The sequence below is a fragment of the Podarcis bocagei genome (assembly GCF_964188305.1).
Source record: "Podarcis bocagei genome assembly, chromosome: 11".
In the NCBI taxonomy this organism is placed as follows: domain Eukaryota; kingdom Metazoa; phylum Chordata; class Lepidosauria; order Squamata; family Lacertidae; genus Podarcis; species Podarcis bocagei.
The window spans coordinates 35,750,866-35,771,191 of NC_138136.1; the positions used below are offsets into that span (position 1 = coordinate 35,750,866).

General features: G+C 41.4%; 2 protein-coding genes across 5 annotated transcripts in view; one reads left to right on the plus strand and one right to left on the minus strand.

Moving 5' to 3' along the window:
• Window positions 1–229: 229 nt before the first annotated feature.
• NSA2 (NSA2 ribosome biogenesis factor) lies at window positions 230–5,196 on the plus strand. The gene is made up of 6 exons (XM_081212546.1): window positions 230–377; window positions 1,413–1,600; window positions 1,987–2,137; window positions 3,136–3,315; window positions 3,680–3,872; window positions 4,935–5,196. The coding sequence occupies exons 1-6, from the start codon at window positions 375–377 to the stop codon at window positions 5,000–5,002; spliced, it is 783 nt and encodes a 260-aa protein (XP_081068672.1). The 5' UTR covers window positions 230–374; the 3' UTR covers window positions 5,003–5,196.
• Window positions 5,197–9,284: 4,088 nt separating this feature from the next.
• FAM169A (family with sequence similarity 169 member A) overlaps window positions 9,285–20,326 on the minus strand; it is a 45,044-nt gene continuing 34,002 nt past the window's right edge. For all 4 annotated transcript variants that reach the window (XM_081212497.1, XM_081212494.1, XM_081212496.1 and 1 more), the window contains exons 8-14: window positions 18,790–18,918; window positions 18,537–18,646; window positions 16,201–16,255; window positions 13,671–13,803; window positions 12,560–12,722; window positions 11,541–11,756; window positions 9,285–11,193 (exon numbers count right to left, since the gene is read on the minus strand). In XM_081212497.1, the coding sequence (XP_081068623.1) occupies window positions 10,690–11,193; window positions 11,541–11,756; window positions 12,560–12,722; window positions 13,671–13,803; window positions 16,201–16,255; window positions 18,537–18,646; window positions 18,790–18,918 (1,310 nt within the window). In that variant the 3' untranslated portion in view covers window positions 9,285–10,689. The remainder of the gene's footprint in view (window positions 11,194–11,540; window positions 11,757–12,559; window positions 12,723–13,670; window positions 13,804–16,200; window positions 16,256–18,536; window positions 18,647–18,789; window positions 18,919–20,326) is intronic.

The following is a 20,326-nucleotide window of genomic DNA, read 5'->3' on the forward strand; positions in this document are numbered from 1 at the left end:
TCTCAGCGTGCCACACGCGCTACTTCCGCCGGATGCTCACCCTTCTAGTCCGCCCTCCTTACTATTTCGTTCCGGAAGGCATTTATTTTTTTTTAAAAAAAGTCCTTGGATTTCGCAAATCAGGCTCTGTCCATTTTCCCGGACTCCAAACTGAGCAGAGCAGCGGGTGGGGAGGAGAAGCGCGCGACCGGCACCAGAGGACGCCCGACGCCTGGGTCTCCTTCGTTGGAAGCGGAACGCCAGGAAGCGGAACGGGTTGCGAGCCGGGGCTGCTTCGCGGTGTAACCCTCCTTTTCCTTTCGGGTCCGGCGGCCGGGAAGGAGAATCGCCGGGTCCCTCGCCGAGTCTAGTCCATTCCGAGGCACCGCGGCGCCATGGTGAGTAGCAGGAGTGCGCGGGCTCGGCTCCGAAGGGCTTCTTGGAGGGAGGGCGGGGGCCAGAGACCTCTTCCTTTAGATTTATCAGTCTCCGCCGCCTTACATTAAGACGTGCGACACCGGTATAAAGCTGTTTATTTGCTTATCAGTCAACGAAAGCCAGGCCCATTCACTAGCAGTGCTGGCCTATGTTCCGCTCTCCGCTGTTGGAGGGCAGCCTGCCACTTGTGGGCTTCCTTATAGGCATCTTGTTGGCCTTGCTGGACTAGGTGGGCCTTTGGTTTGATACAATTGGGCCCTTACGTCCTTATTTAACTTTAAAACGCATCAAAAAACAAACAGCTTATGCTCATTATTATAACGTAGACAAGGCACATCTCTCATTACGCTATAGCTAAGGCTGCTTCCCTGGAGAAAAAACCAAGAGCAGAGGGGTGACTTACATTAGTACATTGCTATTTTTTAGGATTTTTGTATGGTAACTACTTTTGTAGTAGTCATTTGTTTTGGTTTTCTGTACACTGCTTGAGAGATATTTTTTAATATACTAAGCAGCATAGAAGTAGTATAAATAAATAGATAATCCTATCAAGCTCAATGGGATGGACAGCCAAGTAAAAATAAGCAGGATTTCTTACACCATCATCAACTGACAAAGTAGTTAAACTGGTTTGATTTTTATCTATTATTGTCTACTGCATCAATTTCTATGGGCAGTCTTTGACCCTTGAACCCTGGGTAATTTCAGGTCTCAATAAAAACATAATAAGCTAAAATAACAGTGCATAGTGTTACAATTACATTGAAATAATTGGAACTTATTAGGATGAATAAGGGATTTTTCTTACTGAAACGTTTCTGAAGTGAAAGTGGTAATAGTAAATACAACTTTCACAAAGTATTTCATAGTTATATGGTTGTTATTATATATATATAATATGGTTATATATAGATAGAAAACAAAGCTCTTACAAATGTTTACTGTTGACATTTTTAAAAAAACTTCTGAACATTTAATTTCCTTGCACTTTGCAGCCACAAAACGAGTACATAGAGTTACATCGGAAGCGATATGGTTATCGTTTGGATTACCATGAGAGAAAGAGGAAGAAAGAGGGCCGTGAGGCTCATGAACGCTCAAAAAAAGCTAAGAAAATGATTGGACTAAAAGCTAAGCTTTATCATAAACAGCGCCATGCAGAGAAGATACAGATGAAAAAGACGTGAGTGGACTTTTTTTGTTCAACTAAACTTCTTTGGTATAGTGAAAAATTGATATAGGTCAGAACTAGCTTCACTGGAAGACAAACTATTGATTACTCCTTGAAACTTACTATTTGCCTATTACTGGGCTTTTATAAACCTATGCCAAAATGTACGCTTTCTTCTTTTTAAGCACTGTGTAACTATCTCAGACAACCGTTAGTCTTCAGTTGACATTACTTTTGCATAGCTTGTTCTGATGATTTAGTCATGTTCTCTGTTAGGAAAAAAATTGTGACTAGTATAAAGCATGTGTTGACTATTTTCGATTGACTTTGATTCCCACCTGTAATTTTGCTTTTCAATTTTAAAAAAATAATAATTTGTGCACATTTTATTTATCTAGTATTAAAATGCATGAAAAGAGAAATACCAAGCAGAAAAATGATGACAAGACCCCAGAAGGAGCTGTGCCAGCATATCTGCTGGACAGAGAGGGTCAGTCTCGAGCTAAAGTTCTCTCCAACATGATTAAACAGAAGCGAAAAGAGAAAGCTGTAAGTATTGCAGAAGTTCAGATTATCATTATTTGTCAAGCTGTAAAAATACTGATTTTCAAGGTGGTGGCTCTGGTATCTGTTCAGGGTATGAAGTACACACATACTGTTCTCCATTTTCAGTTTTAACCAGGCAAACTTGTCGAGAAACCAGCTCGGCATCAATAAGAAAATCAGTCTCACAACCATTTTCCCACACAAACTCTCCTGTGTATCCAGTGAGGAATTATTGGACTTGCTAAGACAAATCTATGACTTGCGCTAATACACTGCGTGCAGTATACTTGCAGTTTAGCAACTCTCTGCTGCATATCATACTCCAAAAGCTGATTTAACTTCTACTCATGAACGTGTGTGTGGTTTTTTTTTTTAAAAAAGGGTGGCATGTGGTTGTATCAAGACCTAGTTGATCTAGGTTTCTGGGTAAAATCCAGTGTTGTGCAAACTCATTCAGTGGGATTTCTCCTCCCCATGGTAGGGTCATGCACACTGCCTAGTCCTCCAGAGCAGATGAGAGGTGAGGGAGAGTGCATTGCAGAAGGGGAAATGTCCCTTTCTGTTCATGTACCAGCAGCATTGGATTCAACCCTCTAAAACCAAATTAAGGTAGCTATGGACTTTCACCTTGTCAGAGATGACCCGCCGCCCCAAATAAGTTTCAACACGCAGTGGCAGTATAATTCCTTTCTCTGCAAGGTAGACATTTCACAGAGATCTGGAGTAGGTAGAAGCTAAAGCACTGTACAACATTTAAAAAAATCACCTCCTGTGCAGGTGAGAGTGAAGAGGGTAGCAGCACTCTGTTGCACTGAACTTTGGAGAAGGCAAAAGCACTGTAATACATGCTGTGCTTCTCCCGGCTTTTTTTTTCTTCATGTTATCAGATGGCAGTCAATTTTTAACAAGTAGTTAGTCTTGACTAGTTAAGACAGCATGTTGCTCATTCTAGTTGTTCTCTGACTTTAGCACTCTAACCATTTCTTGTTGTTTCTTTGCAGGGGAAATGGGAGGTTCCTGTACCCAAGGTTCGTGCTCAGGGAGAAACAGAAGTGCTAAAGGTGATCCGTACAGGAAAGAGAAAGAAGAAGGCTTGGAAGAGAATGGTTACTAAAGTGTGTTTTGTTGGGGATGGCTTTACCCGAAAGCCACCTAAATATGAACGTTTCATTCGGCCAATGGTAAATGATTTGATTGTTTGATTATTCTTTACATAAGTTGTTGCTCACTTAACGATTATTATACTTGAGTGGAGAAAACATTAGCAGTTTCAACAATGTTGTAATAGAACATTTTTCTTTGAACTGATAAGTCTTATCTACACTTCAGAACTAGGTAGCCAGTAAAACCTTCTGTTATTTGCAGGCATTGGATAGCACAGTAATTTACAGTAATATACACACTAAAAAGTTAGCATTTAATACCAAACATCTAACAGACACGCCTCTAATTTTCTGCCCTGTTAATTTGATTCTTGAAGAGCATCATGGCTAGTTATGTTTTCATCTCTATTTAGTGTTACAGCAATCTTTTGTTACCTAACAGGGTTTACGATTCAAGAAGGCCCATGTAACACATCCTGAACTTAAAGCCACCTTTTGCCTACCTATTCTTGGTGTAAAAAAGAATCCCTCTTCTCCTCTGTATACATCTTTGGGGGTAATTACAAAAGGTACCGTCATCGAGGTGAATGTGAGTGAGCTTGGTCTCGTGACACAAGGAGGCAAAGTCGTCTGGGGTAAGTATTGAAATATCAGTTACCAATCTTAATGTTAAACTTATGTGTAGGGTTTTTTATTGCATCAATAGGGAGGGGGGATTTCCTCTCAATGCAAACAGTACCTTCAGATGATTTGATTTTCCTCAGGCCTGCAATAGGAGAACAAAATTAAATTCTGCCTTCTTGTCTAACTGCCCAACACCAGCATGAAGGATACAAAATATTTTACCCCCCCCCCACTCCCATGTACAGTTCTCTCAATCAAAGTCAGAATATATTTTTACATGTCTTGTGGTATCGTTAATTTGGCCTGAAACTACATTGTGAATGAACTAGTCTTATTTCTAGTCAAAATAAGTCTAGCATCATATTACATGTTACATAAAACTGCATTTTCCATAGCTAATTGTAGGCTCCAACTCTTACATCAAGACCTGACTTAATTGGCCATTCAGTATGAAGGCTTATTATCTTTGAGCTTGGTGGAAAGGTGCACTCACAGGTGGCTATGTCTACTGGATAACAGCCACAGAATCAGGCTAACTAGATAATGGATTAGCTCAGTGATAACAGAGCTCTCCTCCTTTAGGATGTGAAATTTGAAGTTCCCTTTTCTTCCAACTTATTCCTCTCAAAACAGCTTATTTCCTTAGGTCCTCTGTTTAAATTTCTTATCTTTTCTTTGTTTCATTTTTAAGTGCTGCCTCCTTGCCTTTAAGGCCTTTTAAGGTTTCTATTTGTGTATTTGATAAACATATCCACATAAGTGGAGACGGGATTCCTTTTCATTATTTTGGGAGAGGGTAGTTTAGTGTTGTGGACCACTAACACTTCTGCACAACTTGACATCTGCACCTTTTGCATCTCTGAGATGAGGCATATTCCCATGAGAGGGAGTGAACAGTGGAAACTTCTCATCTCCACTGTAGACCAAGGACCAAAGTTGACTAGCCAATAGGACATGCCTACATTACAATTGCTGTTTAGAAAATAAATGCATGAGCATGTGCCATTTCTATGAACTTAAGTGTAGCTTATTCTCACTTTAGTAAGTGCTAATATAGTTCTTTCCCATTTCAGGAAAATATGCACAAGTAACCAACAATCCAGAAAATGATGGGTGCATTAACGCAGTTCTGCTTGTCTAAGTGGCATCTTACAGTCTTGTATACACACAGTTACTTTTCCAAGGAGAACCATGACTTCCTCAAAACATTTGCAGATAAAGAACTTGTTGTGTCAAAGCATCAGTACGCGAAGTCAGGAAATGGATTCTAAGAACTGTTTTTCACTGAACCTTACAATCAATAAAAGGAAACCATTGTGGGCCCAAACTAACTAATCCATTACAAGTGTTTGACTTCTTGGAAGTGGCTTATTCTGCATTTAGCAGCTAGATAAATTCTAGGAGACTACTCTTGGTAAACACATGAGCAGAGGTTGGTTAGAATAGAACAGAAGGGACAGTAATATCAGATACTTAAGACTTCAAAGACAAGTGAAGTTGATATGGGAAACACAAAGGGGGGGGATTCACATTACTGTCAGTGTTTGTGAATGCATGAAGATGGATTGCAGGCATTGGCCATGCATGTGCCTGTTGTCCTGGCTATATATGTTTGGCATCAGAAACATGCGAGGCTCCTTCAGCCCAAGAAAATCTTTTTATGTCCTAAAATTTGCCCTCAATAGAGGAACCATACAAACGTCTCCCCTTGATGCTGGTAAAGCTAAAGTGTATAGTCCTTTCCCACATAAATGAAGTAGGAAAGAAACACATCTGCCACCTATTCTTAATTTTAAGAAAATTAGAAATGTGCCAAAGATGGAATTCTTTGAAAATGCTACTCAAAGGCTAATAAATAGGTACAGAAATGCCAAATGTCAAAGCAAAGATCAAGCAATAGTTTTTGTGGAACAGTGAAGTGAAAAGTGTTACAGCACATTTAACAAGGCCTAAATACATTTCAAAGTTCCACTTGTCTACTCACTTGTCAAACTTTAGCAAAATTGTCTAGCATAATAGCCCTATATCTTGTACAGTAGGCTACAGAATAAAAATTCAAACTGAAACAAAGAAGCTCAAAATAAAAGAAACAGTAAAAAATACAAATGTAGTTAAATAACAACATCAACATTAATAGTTTCAAAAGCAGCAAGACAGATCTAAATGGCAGAGCAGAGAACACACCCAACAGGCTTTCAGGACAGCCTTTGAGCTCAATTTAAAACAGCCAAGTTGCAATGGACCACTACAGTCCTCCCTATAAACCATCCCATAGAACTGGCACCAGAACCAAGAAGCCTCTTGCAGCTAGTCAGTACCCAAACTTCAGTAGGTGGAGGCATACACAGCATGGCTTCAGACGTTAAAGAAAAAGAACAGAAGTGGGTACATAAAGTGTGTTTTGTAGTTAGCTAAATAGTTTGAGGTGGACTACAGGTAAGTGTTTACCTACCTTTGCCATATGCGCTAGCATATATCCAAGTGCTTGTGTGATGCATGAATATTGCACATATGGAAGTGCAGGTGGAACACTGATACCTGTGACTTGTGTAATAAATAATCCACTAGCTGCACATTAAACAGAAAGATTAAGCTTAAAAGCTTTCAGAAGGCATTTTAAGATTTTTAGTCTGGCTAAGAATAAGCAGTCTCTATCTTGGAACTGAGTCTATAGTACATGCTAACCTCATGGCTATAACATAAGAGCCTAGGTTCCCCCCTCCCCAGCCATTTGCTTTTGTGTAACAACTTGCCTCATCAAGAGTCCTGGAGACCTCACTTGCCAACAATGTTGTGGACATTTTGATTGGTCCTTAAAAAAGGTATTTCCCAACTGGATTTTGAAGTTGCACTGGCTGCCTAGGGACAAGAAACAGCCAACATTATTTTATACAAGGAAATATTTGGGGAGATTGTGTGTTGTCTATTAGTGGGGTAGTAGAAGATGCACAGCATCATAACTCCTAGTAGTAGTAACTGGAGTACAATTTCTACCCTAGCACATCAGTTTATACAAGTGGTTTATTTAGATGTCCTTTTTCTCATATCAATGAACTGTTATCACAAGGTATTGACAGAAATCATATGCAGCCCTACTTGGGATTCATTGGAACTGTTTCCATTCAGCACAGGTTATCTGATCCAATGTTTAACATGATGTAGATGCTATGATGTAGACTAGCACAAACAGTGCCAGTCTACAACTTTCATCAGGCAGTAGCTACTGCCTCCTGGATGAGGAGGAGGAGTTTGGATTTGATATCCCGCTTTATCACTACCCGAAGGAGACTCAAAGCAGCTAACATTCTCCTTTCCCTTCCTCCCCCACAACAAACAATCTGTGAGGTGAGTGCAGCTGAGAGACTTCAGAGAAGTGTGACTAGCCTAAGATCACCCAGCAGCTGCATGTGGAGGAGCAGAGACGCGAACCCGGTTCACCAGATTACGAGACTACCGCTCTTAACCACTACACCACACTGGCTCTCAATATGGTACCCAGCAGCTGTCAGTCATGGCGGCTATGGCTGATGGGTGTCCAACCATCTGAAGGGCATCCTGTTAGCTTACTGCAGGGTTTCCCAAACTTGGATCTCCAGCTGCGTTTGGGCTACAACTCCCATCATCCCTAGCTAGCAGGACCAGCAGTCAGGGATGATGCAAATTGTAGACCAAAAACAGCTGGAGACCCAAGTTTGGGAAACCCTGGCTTTCTGAGACTACCACTGTATTAGCTATTTTGGGGGTATACATTACATACATAGGTGAGAATAAAAAGCACATTAACGTTTAGAAGAGAGAAGACCTCAAGCCACTGAAACCAATGAGAAAATTACAAAACAATTTTAATTACTGCTGAAACACAAACAATATATACTAAGAAGGGTCAAACTGAAAGACACCAAATAACACTACTGTACAACAGCATCACATGAAGAGATTGACAGAACAACAATTAATGCCAAGTTTGTGACAATTCCCTTAAACTGAAGACTGAATTCTGCAACAGTACTGAAAACAAGGAGCTGAAACCTGAACTATGTACAGTGGTGCCTCGCAAGACGAAAATAATCCGTTCCGCGAGTCTCTTCGTCTAGCGGTTTCTTCGTCTTGTGAAGCAACAACTTCTGAGATCCTGGTGTCTTCCAGATGTTTTGGAAGGCAACTCCCATTTGCCACAGCCAGCTGGGACCAATGGTGTTGTCATCCAAAACATATGGAGGGCAGCGGGTTCACAAAGGCTGACTTATGTGTTTAGTTTATCAACAAAGCATGGTTTGAGATATACTTATCTTGGTCAAATGCATGCAAACAAGAATCACTCACGGCTAATTAACATATGATAGGCTCTTCTTCTTCTTTAGGGATCACTCATAGCCGAGTAAGATTGTCTTCCATAGACATGGTTTTAACAATGAGTCCTGATAGGCTATGGCAGATGGGCAAGCCTTTCCTATGTTTGCATAAAAAGAAAAAAAACCTTGCTACTCCAGTTTATGCACAAAGCAACCGCTCCTGGACCCACTTCATGAATATTATGGTACCTTAAAACACACCCAAGAAGTGTGGAGAAGCTGAGCTCTAACTGAAGAAATATACATTTGCAATAAGATGCCACCACAGACCAGTTGAAGTTGCAGAATGAAGACAAAAATTTGACTCCACTAGCAAAGTTCCACAGCTTTAAATGCAGAAGGACCAATGTCTGATGTGGGGGAGAACACACACCGATTTAAAAGCACACTTAAAACTGTTATCAGTGTAATCCAGAAGCCATGACAGGGATACAGACTCAAGTCACCTCACAAAACACAGCTTTGATTTACAGAGCAAGAAATGTGTAAAGGTAAAGGTACCCCTGCCCGTACGGGCCAGTCTTGCCAGACTCTAGGGTTGTGCGCTCATCTCACTCTATAGGCCGGGAGCCAGCGCTGTCTGCAGACACTTCCGGGTCACGTGGCAGTGTGACAAGCTGCATCTGGCGAGCCAGCGCAGCACACGGAACGCCGTTTACCTTCCCGCTGGTAAGCGGTCCCTATTTATCTACTTGCACCCGGGGGTGCTTTCGAACTGCTAGGTTGGCAGGCGCTGGGACCGAACGACGGGAGCGCACCCCGCCGCGGGAATTCGAACCGCCGACCTTTCGATCGGCAAGTCCTAGGCGCTGAGGCTTTAACCCACAGCGCCACCCGCGTCCCATGGCAAGAAATGTAAAGTCCCACAAAATGTTTACTTTAATAACGCTTAGCCCAACACACCTAACATTCATAGCCTATATTTGTTAAAACTCTGTACACAAGGTTCTAAACCCACCCCAGCATCACCCTCAAAAACTCCAGTCCTAGTGACGTGGCAAAAGCTGCAGACAATTCTTCAATTGTCAAGGTGTTGTATTTTACAAAAGAAGCTCTTAGTACTACAAGAGACAAGCCTTAAACGGTTTTTAATGTGCTTTGTAAGAAAGTATTTAATCAAACATTAAAAATGCTGAAGGTTCACTTGAATATATTGTTTATAAACAACAACTAATATTTCTGCACATACACTCCTAATCCACAATACAGAATGTACATTGGTAGAAAAAAGAACGCCCTGAAAAACCCACTCAACTTGGCAGTTCTATGCATGTCCCAAACCTTCTCATGACATGCTTTAAAAAAACACCAAAAACCCAGCACTTTTGTCAAGACAAGAAAAAAAAGTTTAAAAATAAAAAAGCCCTACCAGTCAACTGAGCTATTAGAAAATAGCCAGAAATTCTGTACAATCAGAAAGCCAAAACAGACCAATCTTCAGCACATTTAAATCAAAATCTTTCCACGCTATTCAAGTGAACCTTTATATTAATAAACACTAAAAAAGAAATTGCTTCAAATTTAAAACGTAACTTTTACGAACCTTACCAATTGCTGCTACTTATAAAAAGGTGTAACCGTACAAATCTGAGGTTCTTATCTTACCGTTAACTCTTAATTACTCTTCAGTTTCCATGTTATTTTAGAAGCTTCGTTAGTTAAAACAATCTGCTTTATTCACAATGTGAAATAACAAGAAGACTCCCAATATAAAACAGAATTCAGGATTAGCTGATCCATAGTTGGGAGTGGCTGACACTTGACTTAATGAAGGTGGATATAGCATCCGTGAAGAGCCAAAGATACAACAGGGAACAATGCTCACAATTAAGCAGAAATAATGTCAGATATTTTGCATTGTGTTAAAACAGGATTTTAATTCGCTACAAAATAATGCTCCAGGCTTGAGAAATAACTAGTCATAGCTTCTGTTCCCAATAAGCCTATGAAAGTTAACTCTGAAGTTACCAGGGTGTGTCTACTTCCACACCATAAGGGGCAGATTCACAGCATGTTCTCTAAGCTAGAACCAGAGAAGTACACATAATAAGAACATACAGGACAAATAGGTGGCACTTACTTACTTCTAGGGGAACGGCTGTTGTAAATAATGGCTTACGAATCAAAAGCCACATCAGAAGGCTTGGTAATTTACAATTTGTCGTGTAATTTGTTTGGCCTCTCCACAACTCTACTGTGGCCTGATGGAAAGCTTTTTTTGTGGCTAAACAAACTGGGCTAAAATAGATCCTACTGGTTTTTTAAAAGACTGTTTACCTCCAAATTTCTTCTCCTCATATAGTGGTTAAACACACAAAACGAATAACTGAACTGGGAAATGCAGAGTGATTTCAGTGTTTGAATACACGTGTGTTCTGGTGTTCCATGTAGTTTCATATTTTGTTTTTGTTTTGTTTTTTTAAGAAAAATACGGAAAGTGATCCAGCTGGGTGGAAACAATGCTCCTCTTCCCTTTTCAAATGAGCTTTCCTTTTTTCTTGGGTGGTCCTTTGTATCCTTTGGCCTTCCTTCTTAAGGTCCGCCTATCCACTATGGGCACTTCGATTTCCACATCCTCCGAACTGCTGTCTGCGGCTTTCTCAGAGGCGGGCTCAGCTGACTCTTCAGACTGTTCATCCAGTTGGTTCTTTTGCCCTTCTGGGTGATGCGAGTACGAGATATCCTCCAGTTCAACCATCATTAAAGCGCCCTGGCCTAGAACAACGGGGGCCTCTGGAGTGTCAGAGCCTCCTTCTTCACTCTGTTCCTCCACAGAGGAAGTTGTGTTAGGAGACACATTCTCAGAAATGGTATCTTCCAGAGCCTCAGTGGTTGCTACAGAGTTCGAAAGGCCGTTGTTGGAGGGTTCTTCCTTCTCGGCTGCAGCGACGGGATCTGCATTTGGAACAAGGGTCCTTTTCCTTTGCGTTGCTTGTTGTTCCTCTTCGGGTGGAAGTTCTGCATCTGCCACACTATCAACCTAAGGGAGAAAAACAAACTCTTGTTAGCCATTTTAAGTCAAAGTCGAGGAAACTTTTTGACAATATTCTGAGGGCCACAGATGAGATTCTTAACTTTGTAATAATAACAACAATTTATTATTTATACCCCACCCATCTGGCTGGGTTTCCCCAGCCACTCTGGGCACCTTCCAACAAAGTATTAAAATACAGTAGTCTGTTAAACATTAAAAGCTTCCCTTGTACGGCATGCTACATTCCAATGGGCTGGATTTAATTATTATTAATTTTTTTATAATATTGCCAATGATTGTACCAACATGGCAGAGAAGAAACTCTTAAGCATCGCTTATATATTTCCCCTCACCTTATCAGAAACGTTGTCATCACTGTCTTCAGTGGATTTTACTGACGAATCAAGGATTAATGGGACAAGTAAGGTTAGGGTTGTTTCCTCTGGATTTTCCAACTGCAGCTTTGACTCTCCATCCACCGCTTCACTTCCTGTTTGTCCTTCAGCCACTATTGAGACCTTGATAGCATCTTCCACGAGCTCTCCATTGAGTGGCTCCACTTCCATTTCCTATAAAATGGCATGTACACATTAAAATGGTGCAAAGCCACTTTTATCATGTAACGTTAACAACAGAATTCAATACATCAGTGACAAGAGTCTCAAATTATAAAAAGCATAGAAAACAACAAAAGAAAAAAATATTGCTTCCTGGTTGGATGCACACATTATTCAGTCAACTCCTTTTCCACTTGTTACAAGTAAAGCTAGGTAAAGGTAAAGGGACCCTTGACCATTAGGTCCAGTCGTAGCCGACTCTGGGGTTGCGGCGCTCATCTTGCTTTATTGGCCAAGGGAGCCGGCGTACAGCTTCCGGGTTATGTGGCCAGCATGACTAAGCCGCTTCTGGCGAACCAGAGCAGCACACGGAAACACCGTTTACCTTCCTGCTGGAGCGGTACCTGTTTATCTACTTGCACTTTGACGTGCTTTCGAACTGCTAGGTTGGCAGGAGCACAGACCGAGCAACGGGAGCTCCCCCCGTCGTGGGGATTCGAAACGCCGACCTTCTGATCGGCAAGTCCTAGTCTCTGTGGTTTAACCCACAACGCCACCCGCGTCCCTTCCAAGTAAAGCTACCTTGCACATCCTTTCCAGAGTTTAGATTAATATATAAACTTGACACCATGAGAGGGTCATATGCACCCTAGATTTTTCTAGATGCTTATCTCAGTGCATACAAAGTCTTCTGTCCAAGCAGAGTAGGCAATAGCAGGCAGAAGCCCATGGCTTCCTCCTCTGTCATACTTGGCAGGAAAAGGGTTGTTAGTGCCTCAAACAGACAAATTGTTCTTAATATATTCAAATCACACCTCTTTATCCTCTTGCTTCTCAGATGCAGGACACATCTGTGGCACTTCTTGGGCTGGTTGTTTCTGGTTTTCAACTAACACCTCCTGCTCACTTTCAACCACATTTTCTTCCATCTCCATCACCTCTTCTGAACTTTCAGATACACGTGCATCAGGTTCTGGTCTGTGCAGCAACAAGAACATTGAATGTGAAATACTCAAGGTATATGTAATATTGAAATGCACACTTTTAGTGTGAGGGACGCAGATGAAATTAGGCAGCGGATAATAAAACAGTGTGACATACAGACAAACCCAACCAGTAACTTCATCGAACGAAACATTTTTAAAAATCAAGGAAGTATTTCATTTCAAATGACGCTTTATAGAAATCAATTTACTGCATTTGTTCCTATGAGCAGAAATTATTGATGCCAACGCCAGCCATGGATGAAGGAGCCTGATCCCATGGCTTCTTCAGAGAATGAACGGGGAATGGATCCAGCAGATCCAAGGCTGCCTCTCTCCTATACTGCCCCCAAAACACCTGTTTTTGGGGCATAACACCAATGGTGGTAGGCCAAGCATGTAACTCCCTCCAGCAAGCGGACCTTGCTCAGTGAGGCTACAACCCTATACACACTAAATTGGGTAAAGGCTCCATTCCTATTGACTGCAACGAGACTTAATTTCAAGCAGTCATGTATAGGATTACATTGTCAGAATCCTAGATGGGTGAAAAATCAGGGTTAAAAACTTTATCTGGCATGCAGAGTCTCTTTTAGTTCTGATAGGTTGATGATGAGGAATAAAAAATAAACATTAACAAGCCTTTCCTTCCAACAATTTTCCTTCATTTTAAACTGTTTTTAATACTGTATTTTAAATTGTTGAAATAATCAGCTGAATAAATAGTATGAGTAGTAGTAGTAGTAATAATAATAATAATAATCATAATAATCATAATAATAATCATAATAATAATCATAATAATAATAACAACAACAACAATCACATACCAAGATTTCAATCCATCTACAACTACCCAAGTATATTACCTATTCCTTTGTACAATTCAATACAACAGAGACCTTACATTTCTTATACAACACATACACACACATAAGTATACCTGCTTTCTGGTGTTTGAAAAACACTTATATCTTCATCTTCAACCATTTCAGGCTCTTGGAACCTTTTCCCCAACTTTGGACGTTTGAGATTATTGCCTCGTGATCGTGTAGAAAGCTGAGCAGCATTAAGTTCTGAGGGGAAGAAAAACCCCACACACTCAAGATCTGAATACAGGTAAACAATGTCACAAAGCTTGAACATGACTGCGCTAACCTTGTGCTGCTGTTGCCAGAAATCAAGTATTTTACAGTTTTGTGTAGCCATCTAAAAAATCAAGTGCTGGTTCCTAGGAATTTGAAGCATATTTTCTTATGCTTTTTACTTTTTGGTGCAGGCAGTGGCTCCTCCTTCAGTGACATCCACAGGAACAAAGATTTTACATACGCCTTTGCAGGTTCAAAGGGAAGCACCATAAAGAACTGCCCATTCTCCAAAGCAAATGCAATAGACAGGTAACACTATCATCTGAGCATTCTTCAAATTAAGAATGCCTTTACTCTGTGTATAAGGGCAGACTTGCTGATGACCAATTAAGCAAGGGCATTTGATCAGCAGCACCTATCTGCTACTTAGCCCCTTAATTCCTATGGAAGCAGTAAGGGTGTACTTATAGTTTCTCCATTTTGGCTTTATTTCTGTTAAATAAATTATGAGACGGTGTAATATGTTATGTGCTGTTGTTCACCTGAGGTTGTATTTACCCAGTTTGAAGACCTGCTAAGGAACAGAAGATTGTTATTATATCTTCATATGTAAACCACAAAATTCAAAGAGGGTGAACTTTTCTACCTGGCTAAACTCATTCATTTAGTGAGGGTCAGAGACAATTGGGAGTGTATTAGGAAACCAAGGATTTGTGTTATAATTGGAACAGTTTTGTAACAACTTTTTGGAACCTGAAAAACAATCAAGATGTGCACTCATAACAGATATTCCAGATTAAGTAGAAATATTTTGGAATTAGTTTATATTTTTTATTTTCTGGATCACAAACTACTCTATTTCCTACTGAGCAATTTAATTAAGTATTCTGAATCTTGGTTCTTATTTGGATTGTACTCAACTCATTGGCATTTTGTGCTTTATACGATTAAAAAAACCCCACTTAAAGGGAAGTCCTCTTTCTGCACATAACTGTTGCATTGTAGGGAAGCATTGCTTCTTTTCTCTTTCTCTTGCATTCTGGGAAGTCTTGCTCATAAACTTTTCTCTGCTTTTGCACACACTGTATAACCTGTTCCTGTTCTAAAGACCAAGACATTCCCTCATTTCCTTAGACTGACACTATGACCTGTTCTTAATGCACAGCTGACCACATCTACGGAATTCACTCATTATATTCTTTCATGTTATGATCAATCATTAGTAATTGTTTTAGCCATGCTATATCAATCTTTAGTTATACTTTAATTAGGAGGTTTCATGCCTGTCTAGTTCCAGCGTCATTTCTCAGCCTTTAATCTATCCTACCCAACACCCACTACCTAGGACGGGGGTCGGCAACCTGCGGCTCCAGAGCCGCATGCGGCTCTTTAAAGCCTTTGCTGCGGCTCCGGGGCGGTGGCGAGGGGAGGAGGCGAGGGGAGGAGGCAAGGGGCGGAGGTGAGCAGCCTGCCGCCCGGCGGGTGGGGCGCCCTAAAGCAGAGCGCCCCCCTCGCCAGGCAGACATCCGCAGCGTGGGGAGCCTTGCCGGACTTCCCGGCAAGGCTCCCCACGCTGCGGATAGCAGCCTGCCGCCCCGCAGGGGGGGCGCCCTGATGCAGAGCGCCCCTCGCGCAGGGCAAACATCGGCCAGCCCCACAAGCTCGGGGGACAGCAGGGAGGCGCAGCGCCGCCATCCCGCTGTTCCTCGACCTGGTTCGGTTTCCCCGACCTGCTTTTCCCCGACCTCCAACATGAACTATATTAAAAACAAACACCAATCACGCCTCACAGATGACAGCTTGCAAGCCTGTGTGAAAATGAAGGTGACGTCTTACAGCCCTGATGTGCAGACACTGAGCACTGAGGTTCAGGAGCAAAAGTCCCATTAACCTGGTTACCTGGTTGTAAATTAAATATTTTAATTAGCTATTAATTTGTCCTTTTTTCTTGAGATTGACAGCTGACTGCACAATCCTGTATATATAGCATTAAGGCCAGAAACAATATATGCAGTGTTATATTTGTTTTAAATGTTGCAATGTTTTTGCGGCTCCCAGTTGTTGTTGTTTTTTCGGAAACGGGTCCAAGTGGCTCTTTTTGTCTTAAAGGTTGCAGACCCCTGACCTAGGAATACACAAGTTACTAAGCGCTCTACTTAATTTCTCTCCCCCACCACCCAGGGCTCGATTAAAGTAAGTTAAAATGTGCCATTTTTTTCCATGCATGGTTTTTGACTTCTTAAAGAAATCTCTCTTTGGTACTGCATCACTGAAATGCAGAGGCATTAGTTAAAAGTGAAGAACACAAAGCTTAGGTGGCGATGGAACATATTATGGACTGCAAGAAAGTTCTAACAGAAATCATGCAAGCTAGACTTCTTTTACCTTCAGATGTGCCTTCATATACTTCTAAGCCATCTTTGTTTTTATGAGCATCAGCCTGGAAGAGAGAAACAACAAACTTAAAAATAAATAAATGACACACTACTGAAGATCCTTGGACTTATGACATTATTGGCACATTTTCTTGCATTCGTATTATTCTTCAATTATACACACCATCTGGATTTTGACAAAAGTTAGTTTAATTCCCTTTGTTGTCTGCGTGAAATACTTAGGCTACACGAGAGGTATTATCTTACCCTTTTCATATATACCACCCTGTGCCAGCTGCTCCCTTCCTTTTCACAGGCAAGCTTATGAAAGGGAGTCAAAGTTTCCCCTCCATCACCTACCTAAGGCAAAGTCTTCACCCAATTCACCTCTGCCCAGGTGGCTGCTCTGTGGCAACAGCCAAAGGTCCCTGAAGAGTCGGTGTGTGCCAGGACTGCTTGAACTCTAAGTTCTGCCAGAGACACTTTTTGGCAAACTTCATGGCACCCACAAGCCCCCTTTTTCTCAGTCTCTATCCTAATCTCATTTCTGTTCATTGTTCCACTTCCACATCCCTCACCCCGTATTTCTTTTCCTGATCCTTTAGAAACTGCTGCTCCCTCACCCCCCTAGTCTCTATACCTTATATCGTAATTAAGCTGAAGTATGTGTAATTTATATAATCCCATTCTTTCCCGTACGTTCCCATCCCTCCATTTTTCCCCTTACTCTAGGTCTATTTTAGACCAGAAGCCCTTGTTTGTTGTGAAGTGCTGCTTGTCTAGCAACACCTTTAGGTGGTTTTGACCAAGTATGTGCCATCTGGATAGGTTAGATTGGACCTTGGGGCAACAGCCCTCTGCAGACTCTTGGGCTGGGAAATTGTTTAGGTGAAGTTGTTGCTATTATTGATGTTTATTTTTTGTATTTTTGTTTTAGATGTTATTATGATGTATGTGGAAATTGTTTAATTTGGTTGTGTACTTTCTGATGTTTTAGCTTATGACTACTCTTGTTATGTTTGAAATTATGTATTATTTCCATGTTTTAAGCTGCCTTGAGCGTGGTTTGAACTATGAGAAGGCGATATACAAATCAAGTTATGTATGTATGTATGAGACATCACCTTGCCAACAAAGGTCTGTATAGTAAAAGCTATGGTTTTCCCAGTAGTGATGTATGGAAGTGAGAGCTGGACCATAAAGAAGGCTGATCGCTGAAGAATTGATGCTTTTGAATTATGGTGCTGGAGGAGACTCTTGAGAGTCCCATGGACTGCAACAAGATCAAACCTCTCCATTCTTAAGGAAATCAGCCCTGAGTGCTCACTGGAAGGACAGATCCTGAAGCTGAGACTCCAATACTTTGGCCACGTCATGAGAAGAGAAGACTCCCTGGAAGAGACCCTGATGTTGGGAAAGATGGAGGGCACAAGGAGAAGGGGATGACAGAGGACGAGATGGTTGGATAGTGTTCTCGAAGCTACCAGCGTGAGTTTGACCAAACTGCGGGACACAATGGAAGACAGGAGTGCCTGGCGTGCTCTGGTCCATGGGGTCACAAAGAGTCGGACACGACTAAACAACTAAACAACAACAACAACAAATGTATCCATGTATGTACAGTCATACCTTGGAAGCTGAACACCTTGGCACTCGTATGTCGAAGTGAGTGTTCCGGTTTGCGAACGTTCTTTGGAAGCTGAACGTCCGGCACGGCTTCCGCAGCTTCCAATTGGGTGCAGGAGCTTCCTGCAGGCAATCGGAAGCCGCACCTTGGTTTCCAAACATTTTGGAAATTGAACGGACTCCAAACGGATTCCGTTTGACTTCCGAGGTACGACTGTATGTCTATGTGTATGTTTAAAGTCTTTTACCTAGCCACTTTTTTCTGTTTTTAATGGTTCTGTGTTTTGTTATACAAAACCAAACATAGAACCATTAAAAACAGAACAAAGTAATCCTTAAACTGTCTGGCTAGGTAAAAGGCTTTAAACATACACGTGTTGCTGAACAACATGTGCATCACATGCACGAAGATGTTTTATGAGGGAGCAAAAATGTAAAAAGCCTGTCACACGCTTACACATGCAGCACCTGTTACCTCCAAGAACAACAGAAGCACTTCACATATCCTTTCCAAACATTAATTTTTAATTATAGAAGAATTTCACCAAATGTAGTTGAAGTAAATTTGGGAGGAAGGGCAGAGCACCCAAATTGAAGTAAACTTGCTTTTTAGTGTTTCCCTGATGTTTCTTCCCACTTCAATAAACATGCTCAGAAGTTAAAAATAAAGGGGACACACAAGTTCCAAACTAAAACAGAGAAAACAGCTTGTGTACCTACACTTAACTGTGCTTCCCTGGGCTCAGATGCCTGCTCACTTGTGGTGTTCACAGCAGTCTGCAGAAAACTGTCATCAGCCTGGGAACCACTGTTTTCTTTCTGTGAGCCTTCTGTTCTTGGAAAAATTCAGAAAAAGAATATGCAAACACCAATTTAAAACAGCCTCTCTCCAAGGTCCACATCAGCAACCGTGTATTTTTCAGCACCTCATCCCCTCCGCTCCCCCAGCCATGCTTACACCATGCCATCATACCTATGCATTTGAAACTTTCTCTCTGCAAAATGCTAGCTACAGTTTTCCGCTGGTGAAAGTTGCCAGTGCCTTCAATTTCCCACAGAAGGTCATGATCCCCTGGATACCGTTCAAAGTACTTCTGGCAAGCTGGGAAAAATATTAACAAAATGGGTTCAGTACTTGCATAATTCTTTACAAAATACTTTTCCTCCTCAACATGATGACAAACTTATTTTAAAGACTTCTCCAAGGAAGTGTTACAGAGATTCAGCTCAGTCACAGACAGGATAATTGCCCTACATAAGAATATTTTGATTTTTTTTTAAAAAAATATATTTTTTACTATTTGCAACACCACACCAGCTGTCTCGTGTAAATAAGCACAATTAGTTTTCCAATAAGCATTTAGCAGCCTATATCTGTAAAACATCTGTGTTATTTGCTTTAATGAACAGCTAAGAAGGAACCTTTTAACTAATGAATGTTTTGGAAAGTTGTTTGTTCACTATACATTTGGATATCTCTTAACTTATCGTACCTAAACTTTGCATGACAGTACCTGGTCTCAAGGAGTTAGTTTCTCACTAGGATTGGATAAAACTGGATGCTATGCAGAATCAAGATGGTGGACTGAACCTTTCAAAAGTACATTGATTTTAACCCAATTTTGCATGATAGTTCCTGGTATCAAGGAGCAGGTTTTCATCTATGTTTGGATACAACTGGATGTCGTTTTGAAACAAAGGGGAAGATGGAACCTTTCAAAACTACTGATTTTAACCACCAATTTCAAAACTGCAGATTCTTGTTTGCCTTTTAGAATTCCCAAGCAATACAGTGGTACCTCGGGTTAAGAACTTAATTCGTTCTGGAGGGCCGTTCTTAACCTGAAACTGTTCTTAACCTGAGGCACCTCTTTAGCTAATGGGGCCTCCCACTGCCACCGTGCGATTTCTGTTCTCACCCTGAAGCAAAGTTCTTAACGTCTGTAACCTGTAACAGACGCTTCAGGTTATAGACTCCGCTAACCCAGAAATAGTACCTTGGGTAAAGAACTTTGCTTCAAGATGAGAACAGAAATTGTGCGGCGGCAGCATGGCGGCAGAGTGAGACCCTTATTAGCTAAAGTGGTACCTCAGGTTAAGAACAGTTTCAGGTTAAGAACGGACCTCCAGAATGAATTAAGTTCTTAACCCGAGGTACCACTGTATACCGTATTGGCCTGAATATAAGCTTCACTTTCCCCCAAATCCCAAACATGAAAAGTTAAAGTGCGGCTTATATTCGTGACCTTACAGTGCGCGGCAAAGCGGCGTCTGCCCCATGCGTAGCCCCCCCCCCGACCTTTCCCCACAAGGCTGGGAAGGGAGAGACCAAGGAAGGGGAAAGGCAATGAAGTGTGGCTCCCCCCCAACCCCCCAGTATGCAGCCAGGAGCAGCGAGGAAGGGAGTGGCTTATATTAGGGTATTTTTTCTTTTCCCCCTCCCATTTTAAAGGTGTGGCTTATATTCAGGCCAATACGGTAACTGAAAAGCAATGCTAAAGTAACAGAAG